Here is an 18,386-nt window from a genome sequence, read left to right on the forward strand (position 1 = left end):
GCTTGGAACATTGCATTGGAAAGAAAGATTTAAAAAGTGAAATACAAAACCACCAAACATTTCTGATATCTTTACCAGCAGAAGAGAAAAGCATGTTAGTTTCAGTGTCTTCGCCTTTCTCAGTTGGACCGATGGCTGTTGGTTGTGATGAAATCAAAACGTGAATCCTCAAGTCCTGTGAGGAGCGGCTGAGGGAGCTGGGGGTGTTTGGTCTGGAGAAGAAGAGGCTCAGGGGAGACCTCATTGCTCTCTGCAACCACCTGAAAAGGTGTGGGGAGCTGGGGGTCGGCCTCTTCTCATAGGTAACCAGTGATAGGACCAGAGGGAATGGCCTCAAGTTGTGCCATGGGAGCTTCAGGTTGGAAATGAGGAGACATTTCTGCTCAGAAAGAGCAGTCAGGCACTGGGACGGGTTGCCCAGGGAGGTGGTGGAGTCACCATCCCTGGGGGTGTTCAAGGGAAGGCTGGACGTGGTGCTTGCTCTGCTCAGCCCTGGTGCGACTCCGCAAGCACTGCAGCTGGTAGCTCCCAGTCCGTATGGCTCTGTGCAGCGCCCTGCTGCTTCCCCTGCAGCTGTGGTGTGACCACAGGTTGGCAGGGACCTGTCGGTGCCGTGCCTTCCCTCTCCCAGCTGAAGACCGCGGTGACGAGCGGCCGTGTGCTGGAGCCATCCGTTTCTTTCAGTGGAAGTGATTTATAGGGAGGAACTGTTAGAGGGCAGGTGATTTATTGCTTATCAATAGCAGTAAACACGTTCTGCTTTACAATGACCCGAGTCTCTAGTTTATTGTATTCTGTCTGTGGAGGTGTCATCTGTCTTGTGAACAGCTTGCTGTCCACCAGAACCTGGAACATTCAGTGTCTTTGGTTTCTCTGAGCGTTCATTTGGATAGCATTTATTAGCAATCTAATATCGATGCTTTATAGCTTTACTGCCTTTTGTCTGTCCTTCGTCAATCGATTAAAAACTTGGGAGAATTTTCTATATGGTTGCAGGCTTTGAAAACGCCGGCAGAGTAAATAATTGGTTCTTGCTTTGTTGGAACTGGTCTTTGGGTCTCTTCGAGCAATAGGTAAAAGGCATGCAGAGGATGTGTGGGTACGGCAGGTGCTAGAAGGAAAGTACTTGCATTTAATGGGTAAGCTGCTGTTCTGTAACCCTTTATGGTTTATCTTTTATAATTCCTGCTTCTAATGTGGTCCTCTAAGCTTTATCTCCTTTTTACTTATCTCTGTCCTTTCGGTAGCTTGGTAAAGGTGTCTCTGCACAAATCTTTAGGTTCCTCTTTTCCCTCATCCAAATTACTCAAGTGAATAATCCGAGCTGGTTACTAAGGCTCTAGAAAGTCTCTCTACTTAGGAGAAAAAATATTTTAGAATATGCACATTTGAAATTTTATATATATATATATATATATATATATATATATATATATATATATACATACATAATATTCTTTTCCAAGATTTGACCAAACACTTCCAGCAAATCCTCAGGGCATTTCTGTTCCAAAGTTTTTTCCCTTCATCTACTATGATCTCCTCTTTTTCCCAGTGGTGGCTGGAATAAAAATTACTTCTCAGGCACTGATTTATTCACATAGTTTTACTCTGATCATAAAGTGAACTTATTTGCTGGAGTATTCATCATTTTTAGAGATAAAGGCGGATCTGGGATGACTGATAGATATTCCTGTCTATGTTCTCCGCAACTTTGGCAGATTTCTAGCTAGGAAACAAGCAAACTTAAGGTGTTTGTGCTGTGCTGAGTTTAAAATAAGCTTGCTTTCACTGGGAGAGCATTAAGACCATGTATTTTTTTTCATTGAGACAACTAGACTTGAATTAAAAAAATATATGTATATTTTTTTTCTGACAACAGAAGGCAATCTGGAATAAGCAATTACTAACTTCCAAAACTGAAATCATACCCCAAACACATCTCCTACTAATTGAGTAAGATCTTGAAGTAAAGTGTGTTACCTAGATGTAATCTCTACTGTGAAGTATGATTTATACAAAGAGACAGCTTTTTATATGTTTTATTCAACAGTTTTAAATGTCACCTGCCTTGATTTATAACATTGATGTCCCTTAAATGGATTTCCTTTTTTCCTTTCAGCCATCTGCCAAGAATTTTTAAAGCTCTGCTAATTGTTTGTGCTTCTTTCAAGTGTTACCTTTTCAGCATACTCAGTATGCTCTTCCCAGCGAATACTTTTAACTAGTGACATCTTTATTAAGGGAGGATGGTTTATTTTGTTACCGGGTAATCAAACATACAGTCGTTTTGAAAAGAAGCCCTGGAACAGCTTGCTTATCTTCTCCTTTATTGTTTGTTAAGTGGTCTTGAATTGAACATTTGCATGAGGGAGGCACTCTCCAACCGCACTGCAAAACTCATCAAATTCGTGACTGCTTCAAACCACTGGTGTGATTTACAGCACGCTCCTTGGGTGCAGGTCGTACTCACCTCCATAAATCCCTTTGAGACAAAACCAACGGCAACAACAGAAAATCAGAAGATACATCTGGGTTTAGGATTCGTTGGCAGTGTTTGAAAAAGGTAGCTCACTGGCTTGGATCTTGTATCTGAAGAGGTACAAGAAGAGAATAGCTTTCTTCCTTCCATTTTGTAACAGGGTCATTGTTCACCACCTGCTTTCACTGTGCTGCGTGCTGACATTGATTGCAAAGCACTTACTGCTACAACTCGCTGTCGAAATTTCATTTTTGCTGTTTTTTTTGGTATATAGCAGGCTTTCTGTGACACAAAGCTTTCAAATGGAGCTTGCGGTGAGTGGGAAGCAAACCGAGTTGCTGTCGTTTGTGTTGAATTGTTTAGGTTGCAGCCCTTAATGGAGACAGAGTTAATGTCACCTGAAATCAACTTCATATGAAACATTCAGACTTGTAAATACGCCATCCTGGACTATCTGTTCCTAATGTAGTGTTTAATCAGCTGAGACTTTGACTGAAAGTTTTGTGGGCTAACTGAGTACCTACCTGTGTTTCACCAGGCTCTTTGATCACTGGATTTGTTTCACTGCCGCTGTGCACTTAAAAGGTCAGGCTGCAACGTGCGTCCCTGCTCTGGGAGGAAGGGAGGAGGAATTAATAATTGAAGGTGTGACGTTGGAAGCCTCTTGGAGCATGCTGAATTCTTCCGAAAACCTGTTCGAGCCTTGTTATGCCCCCAGATCTGTCTCGGAGGCTGGGTGTGTTGTTGGCACAGCGTCTCCCTTACAGAAAGAACATTGCTGCTCTGATGAGATCTATTTGAAATGCTTCTAAAATCTTCTTGCAACTCATCTGTCAGCAAGAATGTTTGTAAAGGGTAATGCAGCTTAAAAAGACAAGTTTGCCCTGGTTTCTCTCATCTCTAGCAAAAAGGGCTCCTGTTGGGGACTCCATGCATTGGGAGCCTGGAGATGCTTGGGATTGTCTCTTGGGCATCTGAGCCTCAGGACCAGAAGGGAGGAGTCTTGGGATGAAGTCTCCATCTAGCCTCCACAAGTACTTTGTAGCCAGGGCCTCATCCAGACAGGTGCCTGAAGTTATGTTCTGTGGAGGAGCGATGCCAGCTCTGACGTCTGGGGCTGGTACATTTGCCTTTGTGCACCCTTTTTGCGTATATCACTCTAAAACCTACAGAAAAGTCTACGTGCAGCAAATTTCCAGTGGTGGTCGGGTTCCTGGTGTCTCCCTTCCACCTTCTTAGCCCCTAGCAGGGGACTGCAAGGGGATTTCCATCACGTTTTAGCCACCCCTCAAGCAAAAAGTAATGGAGTTTGCAGTTAGGCATGGCTGCCTACAGCAGCCAGCATGTACCAGGAGATTTGGCTCAGCTCATATACTCAGTGACAAGATGACTTCAAAATCCAAGCTTTGCTCTTCAAGGACGGGGAAGAAAGAGTAGCTTAGCACACAGAGTCTGAAAAGAATATAACTGGGAGGAAAAAAAAAAAAAAAGAGCTTAGTTCCTTCTTGTTTTGCACCTTGCCATTACGCAGGATCATTATAAATAGATGCCCAAGTAATAGCGAGCACTTGGGAAAACCTTGCATGGCAAAGCACGCAGGTTCATGTGCCATGGATTTTATGGAGGTGGTTCATTCACATGGGGACTGCTCTAAAACAATATTTGTCCCTGAGATATCAAACATATGCCTCTGGTTTTAAAGCTGACAGCCTCTCCCATGGTCATGCAGCTATTCATTTTCAAAATGCCCTTGAAATCTCTGCAGTTCAGTCGTTCTGCACAAAGCATTTAATTCTCTTGCCATCTTCCTTGCATTCAAATCGCCAAATATTGTTTCCTCTCCAGTAGCGAAGGAGAGGCAGAGCGCTGTCAGCCTGGTGTTTTGTGACGTGCTTGCTTTTGGGTACACGAGGTCAGGCAGCAGTGTGGTCTCGCTGGAAACAAACCTTGTTCAGCAACTCTCCTGGAGCAGGGAATAAATTAGGGGACTAAGACTCGAATTAAAAACATTTGTTGAATAAAGGTTAATATTTACCATGGATGATTTAGTCTTAAATCTCTGAAGATGAATCCGCCTGTCTTAAGCCTTTACTGTGCCTATCAGACTAAAGCATGCGAAGTCTTCAGATAAGTTAATGATTCTAATGTAGTGTCTTAATACACTTTTTTTCTCTTATTTTCTTTTTACTAAGCCCATTCCAGTCTTTGTGGAAAAGTGGAGAATCTCAAGTTGGGGATATGTAGAAGTATTTCACCTGTTGTCTCACCTTTTTTCCCCAGTAACCTTTTCTCAGGGGTTCTGAATTTCTTTCCAATGTCTTTGTCTTCCAGTAGCCAAATTCTCGCTCTACGTTCTCAATGAAGATTGCATTCACCCTCTGATCTAGTGTTAATCCTAACGGGTTGCCACTTCAGGTCCAGTCATGTCTCCTGGTAATAGTATGCTCTGGGAACTGAGCAGTAGGGCTTGAAGGAACCCCTCTTACTTGAGGTGTTCTTCCTGCTGCTTCTTCAGGTGTTCTGCTTCACTTGGGATAAGTGATCCTGAAGAAATAAATTAATTGTTAATGCATGAGTGAGCGGAGCCCATAGGGGTAAGGCAGAGCGAAGGGAAGGCTATGTCTGAGCAAGAAAGAAATTCTATCACAGACCTGCCTACCCTTCCACCAGAACTTTGTTCTTTGTTTCTGGAAATCTTGATTTGTTTTAAAGGAATCAGCACTTTCTGACAGATTGCTTTTCTTAAAATGGGAGGAAAAAAAAAAGGCAACTTGGCCAGCCGTGTACTTTACAGTTGATTTGTACTGCTAGCAGGATCTTCAAAGCCTAGTGAAATGATTTATTTTAGCATGTCCAGAGGTATTTCGGTACTCTTACTTAAGAAAATTAAAGCATGACCACTTAGAGAAGAAGGGGAAAAAAAAAAAGCCCTGCTGTGCTTTTCTTTAATCCAATCTCTGGCAAGCAAGTGTCTTTTATAAGCAAGTGATGCTCCTTTTTTGCCTTTTTTTTTTTTTTTTCCCTTGTCCAGACAGGCTGACCTTTTAGCTTGATTTCTAATTCAGTTACTGGGAAGAAAAAAACAGTGAGATAACTTGTCTTGGTGGTCATGGGATTAGTCAACCACTTTGTAAGTCCCTAAAGGTTCTGAAGGTTTGGACCTTGTGAAGTTTAGTGCTGCAGAACAACACCGACACAATTTGTCATTCCCCTTGTTTAGATTGTGTCTGCAGTACGTGGGATGTTTGTGGAAGCGAATAGTGAATAAAGCTATTCATACTTAGAATTCATACTAAAGTTTAAAAAAAAAAAAAAAAGGAAATTTAATCTTGAAGCTCAGAAGATTAAAATGCATTGCTCTTAAAAAAAAAAAAAAAACAAAAAAAGGCAGAACACCAAACTTTTTATGATTAGTCACATCAATGAGTAAAGCTTTGGATATATATTTTTTTTCCTTAATATAATTTTTGTACATTACTGAGGGTAATACCGCTATGCAGGAGCTATATGGTTGTACTGGCAGTAACCCAAACTTTTTTGAGCCTTTTAGGGATTACAGAAAGGAAAGACAAAGTGCAGCTCCTGGCTCAGGGCAGCGCCGGGATGCCAGCGGCACGGGGTGCAGCGTTCCCATAGCGGGACCAACTGCTCTACGTCCTCGCCTGTTTGTACGTCTCAGCAGCCCGAGCAGCCAGGGAGATCTGTGTGTCCTCTACACTCCTCTGAAAACTGGTTTCTGCTCTGGGAATTTTCTTGCCAACAGCAGAGTTCTCCCCAGCTCTTCAGGCTTCAAGGAAATGGGAGTAGGGGAGACGGTAAAGAAGAGGTGCCTCTTAGCTGGTGAAGGAGCAGCTGTGTGTCTGGAGCGTGTCCGTTTGTCTCTTCAGTAGCAGTGACAGGAATTAGCTACTGCAAACAAGCTCGAGGAAGGTCCGTGCTGAGCCAGCAGTGTCAAACCTTGGTGCTGAAGGCAGCTTTTGCCTTGGCAGCTGATGATGAACGAGAGCTCCCCGGTGAAGTGTCCCCAATGGCACCAGCAGGAGCGCCTTGCATGGTCAGGGTTCAAGGAGAGGTTGGATGTGGTGCCTGGGGACATGGTTCAGTGGGCGACGTTGGTGGTAGGGGGATGGTTGGACCAGATGAGCTTGGAGGTCTTTTCCAACCTCAATGAGTCTGTGATTCTGGGACAGCTTCCCAGATGGCCCGTCAGGATGTGGTCCTCTGGCTCCAGGAGCTAAGGTGGCACGGTGCTGAGCTGCAGAGACAGGTCTTGGAGGAGTCCCTCCTGCAGAGGCAGGAGCTTCCAGTTCAGAAACTTGGCAGTGCTGGTGGCCAGGAGCACGGCAGGAAGGACAGTGGCACGCCTGGCCTTCCAGAAACCCAGTAGGAGTAGTGCAGATGTGCTGGGATTGTGCACCTTTACTTTAATCGGATTAGTGAAGCTGCATATAAAGCAACTAGGATCCTTACTGGCATTGTACCAGTAGGGTGTTTCACTTCTAGCAGCCTTAAAAATCTGCATTTGCAAAAGCTTTAGCTCTTTTAAAACACCTTTTTCCAGTTCAGCTAGGGATTGACTCCTGTGCTAGTGTCTGTCTTCCCTCCGTAAGAAGTCGTACTGTGATTTTACTCACTCAGCTGTTGCAGCTCTGGTTGACATCCACTGACTGAAGTTGACTGGGCCTCTAAAGCATATGCCGATCTGCGTGGAAGTTGAGGGTTGTTTTCCTTGTGTTGTCCAGGTATGGTGGCCTGAGACAACTGTCTCCAGATGTGCGCTGGTCGCAGCTCACCACGGCCCCTTTCCTTTGGAGATCCTAGCCGCAGTGCTGGTTTGACTCGTGTTGGATGCTCGCAGCCCCTGATGTGTTTTGCTAGCACATTGCCTAAATAATTAAGATGCATTAAAAGCAGAAGCTTGTGCTGCTGAGACTTATTTTTCAAGTCCTTTGAAAGATTAATATCTGTATTTTTAATCTTGCATGAAATCCCGCAGTGACTGCATTTCATCCGTTGCTTTCATAACAGTGTGAAACTTCACTGACATTCTCATGCTAAAAGGGGGGGAAATCAAGATAATTAATGTTTGTCTTGGTACCGGGGGTTATTCTGATTTACCATAGCCTCTGTGCAGTGCGGCTTCTTGACAGATTTGTGAAATTGTAGGGACCTGACAATCACGATGAAAAGTGGGCGGTGAGTGCCTGCAGGTCCTTAGATTCTTGTGTCCCTTGCATTGGATACGGTGTTACAGTGAATAAATAGTTAATGCCCGCTCATACATTACATGAGGCCTCCTTATGCTAGAAACATAAATGAGAACAAGGCACTTAATTTTTAGATCAGTGATTGAAAGCATGCCAAGTGGTATCGAGCCAGCATTTCAGGAAAAATGCGAAGAAAAAATGGCATGCTATTCCAGCACCAATTTGTATCACCACTTTCAAGACCTAAACTCTGGAGCACTGCTTAGCATGAGAAATCACCCTCTTCATTTAATTTTGGCCAGAGAAATTGAATGCTTCTTTTGCTGGTATGAAAAAAAAAAAAAAAGTGCATAGTGCTATTCAGTAATCTGTTTCCTCAGGGTATGTATGGTATGAGCATTTAATTGATACCATGTTTAAACAGTCTTTCAAGTTACAGAAGGCTAATTCCAGAATAATCTAAGTTCTTACACTTGTCAGAGCTCACATTCAGGAATTCTTGAGGCCTGACACCACTCCCTAGCTCATGGGTTTCTCTGGCACTCGTGCGCTCTCACATTCTGCAAACTGAATTGCGCTCCGAGGTGGTTGCTACAAATAGTCACAGCAAGAAGCACCCAGTGTCTGTGGCCCAAAAATAAAACTCTGGTTGAGGAGGTGATAGAAGAGTTCAGAAGTTGAGGTGGATATGCATCAAACTGATTCACAGGATCCTGAAAATGAAATGCAAGCGTTGCCCTGTGTTTTATCGGAAGGGGAGCATCTTGCTAGCATTGCTGACAGCTCTCTGGGATTCAAGGTCAAGCAAAGCAAGAGTTTAATGAGTGTCTTCCATGAAGAGCCTCCCTTCCCAAGGGACATCTGGCCACTTACTACACTATTTGTAGGGATGTGCTTGTCTCTAGTACGTAGCCACTCCTGGTGGTGTGCGATCAGTAACCTCACGTGAGGGGCTCACATCCTTCCAGACACCTGTAGTCCCAGGTGGTTGGTTGGTTTTGTTTGTTCTCCCCAAACAGCCTGCTGCTGAAGGTCCGAAACTTGGCACGGAGTGTAAGTAACATACACAGAGGTTGTCTCAGTGAGCGGATTTGCACGTCCATCCACAGCACAGCAGGCTCGCTCTGCATCACGAGAGGCGGCGTGGGAGCGAGCCTGGCTCAGTGCCGCAGGCACCCGCATGGAGCTGTGGTTTCAAGGACTTGAGCAAGGTTTCAAGGACTGGCGTAACTCTAGGTTATGATTCGGAGCAATACGCTGGGTATTTCCCTTCCAGGTGAGCTCAGAAGTGTGTTCTGGCTCTTGTCCCCCATACATGTTGTGTGTCTCCTGTTCCCTTGATGGTGTGATGCTGGCAGGGTGACCGCTGTTCTTGTTTGAATCTAGTCTAATTTTTGAGTGCCCAGCTCGTGATTACTCAAAGTCTTGATTTCCTTGTCCCTCTGAAGATCAAAGTGCGACTGATAAGTAACTGCTGTGGCACCCAAGAGCTGCCAAATAATCGTTAGGTGCTCTGTGGCCTGACCAGATGAGCTCATTCCATGTGTGTGCGTGTACATACACCGCTCCTCTAAAACCTGCTCTAACAGGCTGTTTAAAAGTTTGTATTCTGAGGCCTGTTATTACAGCAGTAATGGTTTTCATTATCTCCAGCAGCAAATTCCTTTTTGGCATTTAATGCTTAGCATAGCTTGGATAACTTGGTTTCAGTGAAAACCCTTCTCAAGCCACGTTGAAATTTTGCTTGTCTAAATATGTGCAGGCAAATGAGTCGTGCTCCCTACTAATGTGATTTGAGATGTTTTGAGTTTCCCTGGGGTCTTTGATCTCTGGGTGTACAGTCAAGAATTGTTGAACTGCAGTGTAAAACCAGGCAAAAAAGGAAAATATAACAACAAAAGCTGTGCTAAATAGACAATTTGTTGGTTTTGGTTTTGTGTGTTGGGTTTTTTTAGTTCCCATCTAGCTCATATCTTTTCCTCTAAGAATTTATTTCCCTGTGTAGTGTGGGAAGCTGCAGTTTTATTATTTCTGTATTTTAGTCTTCAAACTCCCACTGCCCCTTATGAAGTGATAATTGCTAAAGACAGTTTTTCTAAGGGCTATTTAAAACTTTGAAGTTTGACATCGAGTTCTGTTGAGCAGTGGGTGCCACCTGGAATATTTGGGTTAAAAGGCAGACTGATAGCTGCACCTGGGTGCTCCCTATTTAAACAAGCAAACAAACAGAAAACCAGGCTCTTGGTGTTAAAGGTGGGAGGATATTTAGAAAGTACACCATGTGAATGTGTTGCAAACATGTTTTTAACTTGCAGAAATTATAGCGGAGGGGTATGGCTGGAGGGTTAAGGAAAGAGGGAACTTCCTGATTTCATACGGAGGATTTCCTGTAGTAATAAGGGTTGGAAGTATCTTCGTTCTGCAAAACTGTTGAAATATTTTCACTGTGGGGAAAGTAAGCCCATCTCACCCATGTCATGTACGTTCCCATTTCGTTCCAGAAGACAGCATCCGTCTGCAGATTTGAAAGATGACGATAAAAGAGCTGCATCCCCTCCCTGGTGATGGATGGGTTCACGTCTGGCACGAGCTTCAGGAATTTTAAGAGAGCCTTTGAAAACAAAGCCCCGATAGTGTGCAGTGTGGCAAAGGAAAGGCTTGGTGTTAAATCTAGGGATCAGATTCAGTGTCTGAAGATGTTTTTAACGTGCCCTGCCACGGTCTTTGTCATTCCAGGGACCCCAGTGGGGCAGGCACTGTCAGCTTGTGCTCAGCCAAAATGCTTTGTTGGGGGAGAAACGTGTGAAAGTTGCTGGGAAACAGCTCCGTGCTGTCTGATGCTTGGAATTCACACAGCAACAGGGTTTTCTTGGCAGTGTTTTGTGGAAGAGGAGCACTAGGAATGATAGCTGAAGTGGGACTGCTGGACACCATTGTATTTATGGCACTATTTCGGGCTGGTCCCAGTCAGTGGTGGCCTTGTGCTGCTGCTGGACTGTACGAATATGCCGGGTCCCAAACTGGCCAGGCTGCAGAGCCTGCTGTAGGAAAGTCAGGCACGGACGCCCAGCAGCATAAGGCCTGTGGATACAGAGAGAACTCTGAGAAATTGTCGGCTTCCCATCCAAACAATTGGCACTGTTTGGGTTTTTAGGGTTGGTTTTCTTGGGGTTTGGGAAGAGGCTGAGCTGATTCTCCTGGCTCTGTGTTTGGCAGCAGATCTTGCATGAGATACAAACCTAGCACAGTCTGCTTAAAAATACTGGGGCAGGTTTTTAGCTGGTCTCTTGCTCAGGACAGAAGTGCCCAGGTATGTTTCAGATCACGGTGGCTTTGAGCATTGAACCTGTGGCTCTGGCTAACACCTCTGCAGGCAGCCCTTGTTTATTCCCTTTTTGCTTACGTTCATTTACATTCAGTACAATATCAGGTTGCGTTGACGCTTTACCTGACTACAACAAATGCAAGTGACTTTTTTTTTTTTTTTTTTTTTTTTACGATTTTTAAAGTGCTGATTCAAAAGGATGGGAACTCGGAGAAGCAGTTTGCTGGGGTGAGCATCATACAGTGGAGTATTTATCAGCAAGTCTGCCTGAGATGCTTGCAGAGGGATGTCATGGATAGCCAAGGAATCTTTTACTTGGAGGAAGAAATAGTGTATCAGTTGATCCGTTCCGGGTTTGTCCATCGTTATAGCGTATGCGTGGAAAGGCTGCAGGTTATGTTCTTCTAAAGGGTGTGATTATATGTGTCCTTCTGAATTACATACCTGAAATTACCAATATGGTAAAACAAGGTCTTGCTCTCAGAGGTGTCTGCAGCAGTGCACAGCCACGGCTGGGAGGCTGCCGGGGAAGTGCCTGCACCTCTGTTCAGTTTGTCTTCAACTGGGCGTTATCACAGAGCTACGGTCTTTCTTAAAACCCTGAGTAAAAGGAAAACTGTTAATCAAATTGTTAAAATTAACCTTGTTTGAATCCTTCCACTGCTCTGCTACCTTTCCCTCTTGCTGGATATGTTCCACCAACCTTACACCGAGTATTTTCTATCAGTCTTTACATTTGAAATGCAATTCCTTCCTTTAAAAGGTTGTCATAGCTGTTTGACTACCGTGGATGAAAATAGATAGCTTTTACAAAGACACTTGGACTTCTTGCAAGAGAAGAATTGCTGAGAAGTGAGGCAGGGAATGGGACTGAGCCCTGTGGCTAAAACCAGCTCTAATTACAGCTGTTCAGCACTGAGACTCTACCCTGAAACCGTCTGTCATGAGATGCTCTGTCCTTGTCCTTCTTTTCTTATTTTGCTTCTGGCATTTCTCTAAGAGAGTAATGTCACTGTCCCAGGAGCCTAACGCTGCAGAGCCTGATATGCTAGAGTTTAAAAACTTCATTCCTAGGAGAAAGGCTGCCTGTGGTGCTGACTTACGATGAATTGCCACACAGCAAAGTGAAGCGGAGGTCGCGGTGTTTTAAGCAGCTCTGTTACTTCTTCTAAAGACTCACGTGTGAGTGAGAAGACGAGGTGAGCAACAGCACAGCCCGTGCCCCAGGGCTCGTGTTGCTACGGGCAGGGAGCACGGTGGGAGCAGAGGACCAGACTTCCCTGCTCCCCTCTCGGCAGCTGCGTGGGCACTGGTTCTTGTTCATGAGTAATCAGGCTCGCATCAGTTTCGTCAACTCATTTGTGGTGAACAGTCACGTTCTGGGCCTTTTACTGGTGTTGCCCTCTGGCTTCTCTGCCTCGGTGAGGAATAGCATTGCAGTCACAGCCGTGCTGACGTTATTCCAGGTGAAAACTCTGCAGTGAGTTCATCTACATCAATGCGCAGTGTTACACATAGGACGTGTTTCTGTGCTTTAGATTCCTGCAGTGCATTGGCTTTCCTCAATTCCGACATCTCCGGGTTTAACCCACAACCAGTCCCTCTGAGCAGCTCCTTTGCTCTGCACCAGGCGTCTGCGCAGGTAACCCACTTCCAGCCTTGTTATTAATACAGCTCTGTAGGCTTTTGCCCACTCCAGGCTTAGCTGTACTCAAGCATCTTCTGTACTTCTAGCCATCTGTCCTGACAAACACAGGAGCTGTCAAAACCATTGCATCCATTGGCAGCAGTTGCTTACAGATAGCAGAAAGTCTTTGTGTGTCAGTGTCCACATAGTGTGTCCCAGGATGCTCTGTCATGTTTAAGCACACCTGCAGGGCAGATTTTTCTTCTTACTGCTTCTCAGTGGAAGATTGCAGCCCCGAGATGATTTCTGACCTCTGATGGTTGGCTTAAGCCAAGAGCGAGGTGCTTCGGATCGATTCCCAAAGTCTCCTTTGGTATTCCAGCAGTGGTTGTTCTGTGCGAGCTGACAGCCATCTCAAGTTTTGATCCAATATAGGCCTTTAATATATGTGCTCAATACTTTAATTCAAACCTTCATCTTTTTTTCTTCTCTTTTTTTTTTTTTTTAACATTTTTATTTGACTTCAATTCCCTGGATGCCGAGGAAGGGAAATGCTGAATGTTCCCCAGTAAATCAGGGCCAAAAGGCAACTGGTGCCATGCATCAGCTTAAGCTGCTGCCTGGTGAAGATGTGTTTCCGTGGATGAATAACGCATATGGTCATGCAGGCTGTGCCTTTCCAGTGAAGGGTTTGCTGACTGGAAAGGCAGAACGACCGCACAGCACTGCTAGAAAGGGGTCGTTTCTCTTGGGCCTAGATTATTAGAGGGGGTTGTGATCTTACGGCTGAGTTTTATAGGTATGCTAAAGAATTTCAGGCCTTATGAGAAATCAATGAACAGGCGGCTCTGTGGTTTCGGGGCTGATCTCTCTTGCACCTCAGGAAGAAAGGTGAGGGTTTGTGCAGTTCGAAAGATCAAACTACACAACTGCCCTTAAACAGGCAGAAATTTGATTGTTGCCATATAACAGGCAGCAGGTGTTTGACTGTGGTTTGGCTCAGAAGTGGCTTGAAAAATAACTGCAATAGCTGACTGATCAACAGCTAACCCAAGACAGCAGTGTCAGTTGTGTCGCTTGCATTTAATTGAAGTAAAGATAAATCGCTCATTTACGACATTTACTGAAGGTCTAAAAATTGTCACTTTTTTTTTTTTTTTCACCAAAAAAAATATTTTGCCTGTTCTTAGTTTCCACAGCAGGTAGGCCCTGAGAGCAGGTGGTACAAGACATCGCTGTTGTGCTGCAGTGGCTGTCACACAGCATCTCCCGAGCATTTCTGGAAGTCTCTTGGTCTTGGAGGGGAGAAGGACTTGGCTGAAACACTCTGGGCATCCGTACTTTTTAGCGTTATCCTAAAATCTTCTCTGTTCCACAGGTTGCAATATTATGTAAAGGGCATAGCTCTGGACAATTCAGACTGTCCTGAACCAAATTTGGCATTTTTAATCACAAAATAAAACTTTCAAGTGCCAGTTCTCAGTGAATTGGCACTCGCAACAGAAACAATTAAACAAAGGGCCCCAGATAGTAAATCGAGTAAGGGAAGTTTGTCCAGACTAGTCTGACATCTTCATGTGGACAGTGAAATACAAATTGTGCTTGCATCTTATATTGGTTTGAGGCTGACCCAAGGTGACCTGCTATGTGCGTTCTGGGATTTCTGACTTAGCAGAGGAGTCTGAATTCCTCACCATGATTGATGTTCAGCCTGATTGTACATAAATGTGGTGTGTTTTTTTTTTTCAAATGCATTTTTTGTCAATGATTTTTTCCTTTTCCTTTCTGCCTCATTTTTTTCACTTAGCAGAAGGAAGTTTGGTTGCAAGAAAAGGGGAGGGAGAGAGAATTTTGCTTCTGCTCCATTTCAATTTTGTGTCTGCTCTAAGCCTGCAACGTGAAGTGTTAGAAAAACAAACCAACTCAACGGGGGAAACATTGCACTGGTTGTTTTATACACTCATGCTCCCGCTAAGCAGAATCCATAATGTATCTGTCAAATGAGCAGAAGCAGCCCGGTATCCTCAAGTTTATGATGGTCCCGTTGAGGGAGGCTGATCCACCCTTCCCTGCTGGAAGCTGCGCTGTGACCATCAGCTTCCCCGACTCTTAAAAGCCTTTAGGTGTGTGAATGGTTTCTGTACTGACACTGATGTCTGCTCTCCTTTCCTCTCCCCGCTAGCTGAAGACATGGAGTGTGGATGAACTTCAGAGGAGGCTCTCGGCGCTGGACCCCATGATGGAGCAGGAGATTGAGGAGATCCGCCAGAAGTACCAGTCAAAGCGGCAGCCGATCCTCGATGCCATCGAAGCCAAGAAGCGGCGGCAGCAGAACTTTTGAGCCACCGGTAGAAAATTCTTCCACCCTCAAACAATCAGCTCCTTGCTTTCATGACTACTGAACAGATTGATTTCTACTGAAATATGCTAGCACAATAGCGGGCAATACTTCTGCTCATTTATTTTTCCATAGCACCTTTGTGAACTCAGGAATGCCATTAAGTGGAAGATCCTGATGGTATGTTTTAGTGTTAGACTTGTATTTAAAACGTTATCCCAAGGAGTTCTGTTACTGCTTTTAGGCGGCCTGTTTTTAAATCAGAGGAGCAGGTAGAAATAGGCTAACGAAAGTTGGCTCACTCTCTTTTCAACTGAACTTTCAGTAGTCTGTTTTCTTTGTTTTAAGTTAATGCGAATTGTGGTATTTAATGGCTGCAATTTCGGTGTGTTTTGTTGTTTATGTTTTTCTTTGTGAATGCACAGACTCGATTTCGAGCTGTTAAGTGTATCGTTCTGCTGTTAAGGTACTGATAAGTTTTAGGTCACTGAACAGAACAAACTGTTCCAGCCTTTGAAACAACCTTAAATCTCAGTTTTTAAAAAGCCTGTAATAAGCCCCATGCCTTACACTTTGTGCTTTAAGCAAGTGGGATTCCTTCAAGACCTCGGTTTTATCGTTTGCTTATGTTCTTTAGGAATTAATCTTAGTAGATAAAGCATGTTGTGCCTCCATCAGAAATTATATTCTGTAACGTAAAATCCACATTGACTTAAAACCAAAAGCCAATCAGTGATCTGACCTAAAACAAAGCAGATTCCACTTCATCCGTCTCTTTTGACATGTCCTTCAGGGCAACCCTGCTAACAGGGGAGTGCTGGGGAAAGGAACCAGTATTTGAATGGGTGGAAGTTGTGTGAACCTCTCCCAAATTAGGTACTTCTGCTGTGTCTGAGAGGACTGAGGAGTCTCCACAGTTGGTGAAGTATTTTGTAAGCTTCGTCATTTCAAATTTACATCTTCAGGTGCTGGAATAAAAAGTTAATTTCCCAATCCTTCACATTTCTGCCAGGCTTAGCACATGAGAAAAAATGAAAACTACCATTTGTTGATGCACAGAGATGTGCGTTATGGGGTGGAGTGGAGGCAGGGCTGATCCGGAGGAGAAGGCGACGAACAATATCCTGCTGGAAGAGGTTCAGTCTCTTCCTGTTCCTCCGGATGCTCCTCGTGTTCTTCCTCTTAAAATCACCCTACCGTTTCTGCCTGCCATGGCTCTGTGACAACACCCAGCATGTACAATCGCTGTGAGGATGGTGCAATTATCTCACGCTGGTGGAGAGGAGGGTAAAACAGAGCGACGCTGAAGTGGGCCTGGCTGCAGGGCAGGCCGGTGACGCCTCTGCCCGCTGGGCTGTAACAGCAGTTACCTTGTTTTAGATGTCTGGTGTGTGATGAAATACTCGGTCAGAGCAATTTATTTTTATTGTGCCCTGATGGAGAGAAGAGTTTCCATGCCATTCTTCTGCAATAGGCCTCAGTACGCCACCCAGATAATCAAACGAAATAGCAGTGTCCCCTGAATCCAGTGCTGCTGGAGAGCAGTGCTCACTTCATGCCTCGAGAGGCTCTTTTTCCCTGCTCGGAGCAGACTCTTGCCTCCTGTTACCAGGTATACTCCATTGCTGTGAAAGGAACCAAGCCATTTGTACCCCCTCTGCAGATCTGCTCGCATCGGTTTGTCCCGGTTCGATAGGCAGTGCTAACACAGCTGCTGAGAGCAGCGGCCCAGCTGGCCCTAAGGCAAAAAAGTGGCAGTACAAGCTGTATGTCCTGGAATAATCAGCTACTTTTGTAGCCTCAAGTGTCAGGAAAGTTTGGAAAAGCCTTGCTTCCGCAGCCCAAGCCCAGTAATTAAAACCTTTGTTGTTAATGGATTAAAATGCCTTAGCAGTGAGAGTCTGGGCTCTGCTGAAGTCTGGCGAAGTGCTGCATGAGCACCAGGGCTCGCGCAGCGCGTGTCCAGGAACTGCAATGAGCTTTGCCCTGAGTATTTGTTATGAGCAATATTTATGAGAGCCCTTTGCATCAAAGAAACTCCTGTGGTTTAGGAGGGAGGGCTCTGCTGAAGTACTGCATCTTGAATTAGTCACTTCAATGGATCCAGCCCCCCAGGCTCGCCCAGGCTGGCTGTGTGCTGGGCTGCAGCTCTCCCAGCACCAAGGAGAGACCGGAGGCAGCTGGCAGGAGGCTGGGCAGCTCCTGCAGGGCCTGCTGAAGCTCAGCTTTAGCTCACGCCTGGTTTGTACCTCTGGTGTGATAGATGCTGGGATGTAGGATGTGGTAAACTCTGCACTGCATGCGTGTAACGTGGATCGAGCAGATTCTGCTGGGAGTAGTTTTACCTCTGCGCTGTGTAGGTAACTTTCTAGTGGCTGGAGGGCATTAGAAAATCCAAGTTTTTAGGTGAAGCACCCTAGTGTGGTGCGTATTTTTGGAATATGCAACCTGTGTCTGCTGTAACTGAATGTAAGCACTGTTGAAATGCTCTGCTTTGCTGATGTGATTGTCTTAAAATACAGCAAATGAACCAAAAGAAGTAAAACTGGTCCAATGGCTTAGCTGTCTTTGAACCTTTCTTAAATGCTTGCAGTAGCTGAGACTTGATGTTTCTTGCACATGGAGCTGTGGTGCAGAGGAATTATTTTCTCCTTCACTGATTTGCAGTCTGTTAGAGAAAGCAATTCCCTGTTTGGTCCCTTGGTAGAGTGTCTGGGAGCAGAGTGCTGCTCACTTCTCAGAGTCCCCCAGACCAAGGCTCGTGCTCTACGGGAAAGCTGTTCCAACGAGGGTGTTAAGCAAAACGCTTCCTTAATTGCAAAGCTGCATTCGCTGCTCCTTGGGTCCATCTGCATTGCTGAAAGTGTTCTGGACAAACTGTTATCTTTGCTTCTGAAACCCAGAGATGCCGATGATGTCAGTCATGCGAGACATAATAATGTGAAGTTTGTAGCTTTAACTTTTTTTTTTTTTGTAACAAAGAAATTAGCAACACTGGCATAAAGTGCTGACTTGAAATGCTCTTTTGTAAGATCCGTCTGTTTGTATATAATAGCGTTGGCCATTACTTTGTATATGTATGGAATAGTAACTTTTATTGTGTTCTCCGAGTTTGATACAGGATATTTTTGTTGGATCTTTCTCAAATCTTGCCTTATTTGTTCAAAGGGGCAAATAAACTGTCCTTACTGAAAGCATCAGTGTCGTGAGTAATATTTATGCGTTAAAACATCTGGCATATCAGGACAAGCTTTGACACGAGGTGCCTCAAGCCGAGCATGCAAGCATTAATAAACACGAGCAGTAAACATGTCAAATGCATTTTTGAACAGGCAGTTCTTTAGCCATAAAGCATTGCTAACACTACCCCTCCAGGAGAGCTGGGGGGGTTATTTGCTTTGATTCAG

The 18,386-nt window shown here is 44.7% G+C and overlaps 1 protein-coding gene across 4 annotated transcripts in view; it reads left to right on the forward strand.

The window, feature by feature from the left end:
* Positions 1-18,173, forward strand: part of STK4 (serine/threonine kinase 4) — a 45,574-nt gene extending 27,401 nt beyond the window's left edge. For all 4 annotated transcript variants that reach the window (XM_068700178.1, XM_068700179.1, XM_068700180.1 and 1 more), the window contains one exon: positions 14,824-18,173. In XM_068700178.1, coding sequence (XP_068556279.1) covers positions 14,824-14,982 — 159 coding nt within the window. In that variant the 3' untranslated portion in view covers positions 14,983-18,173. The remainder of the gene's footprint in view (positions 1-14,823) is intronic.
* Positions 18,174-18,386: the final 213 nt, after the last annotated feature.

The sequence above is a fragment of the Anas acuta genome, chromosome 16 (assembly GCF_963932015.1).
Source record: "Anas acuta chromosome 16, bAnaAcu1.1, whole genome shotgun sequence".
Taxonomy (NCBI): domain Eukaryota; kingdom Metazoa; phylum Chordata; class Aves; order Anseriformes; family Anatidae; genus Anas; species Anas acuta.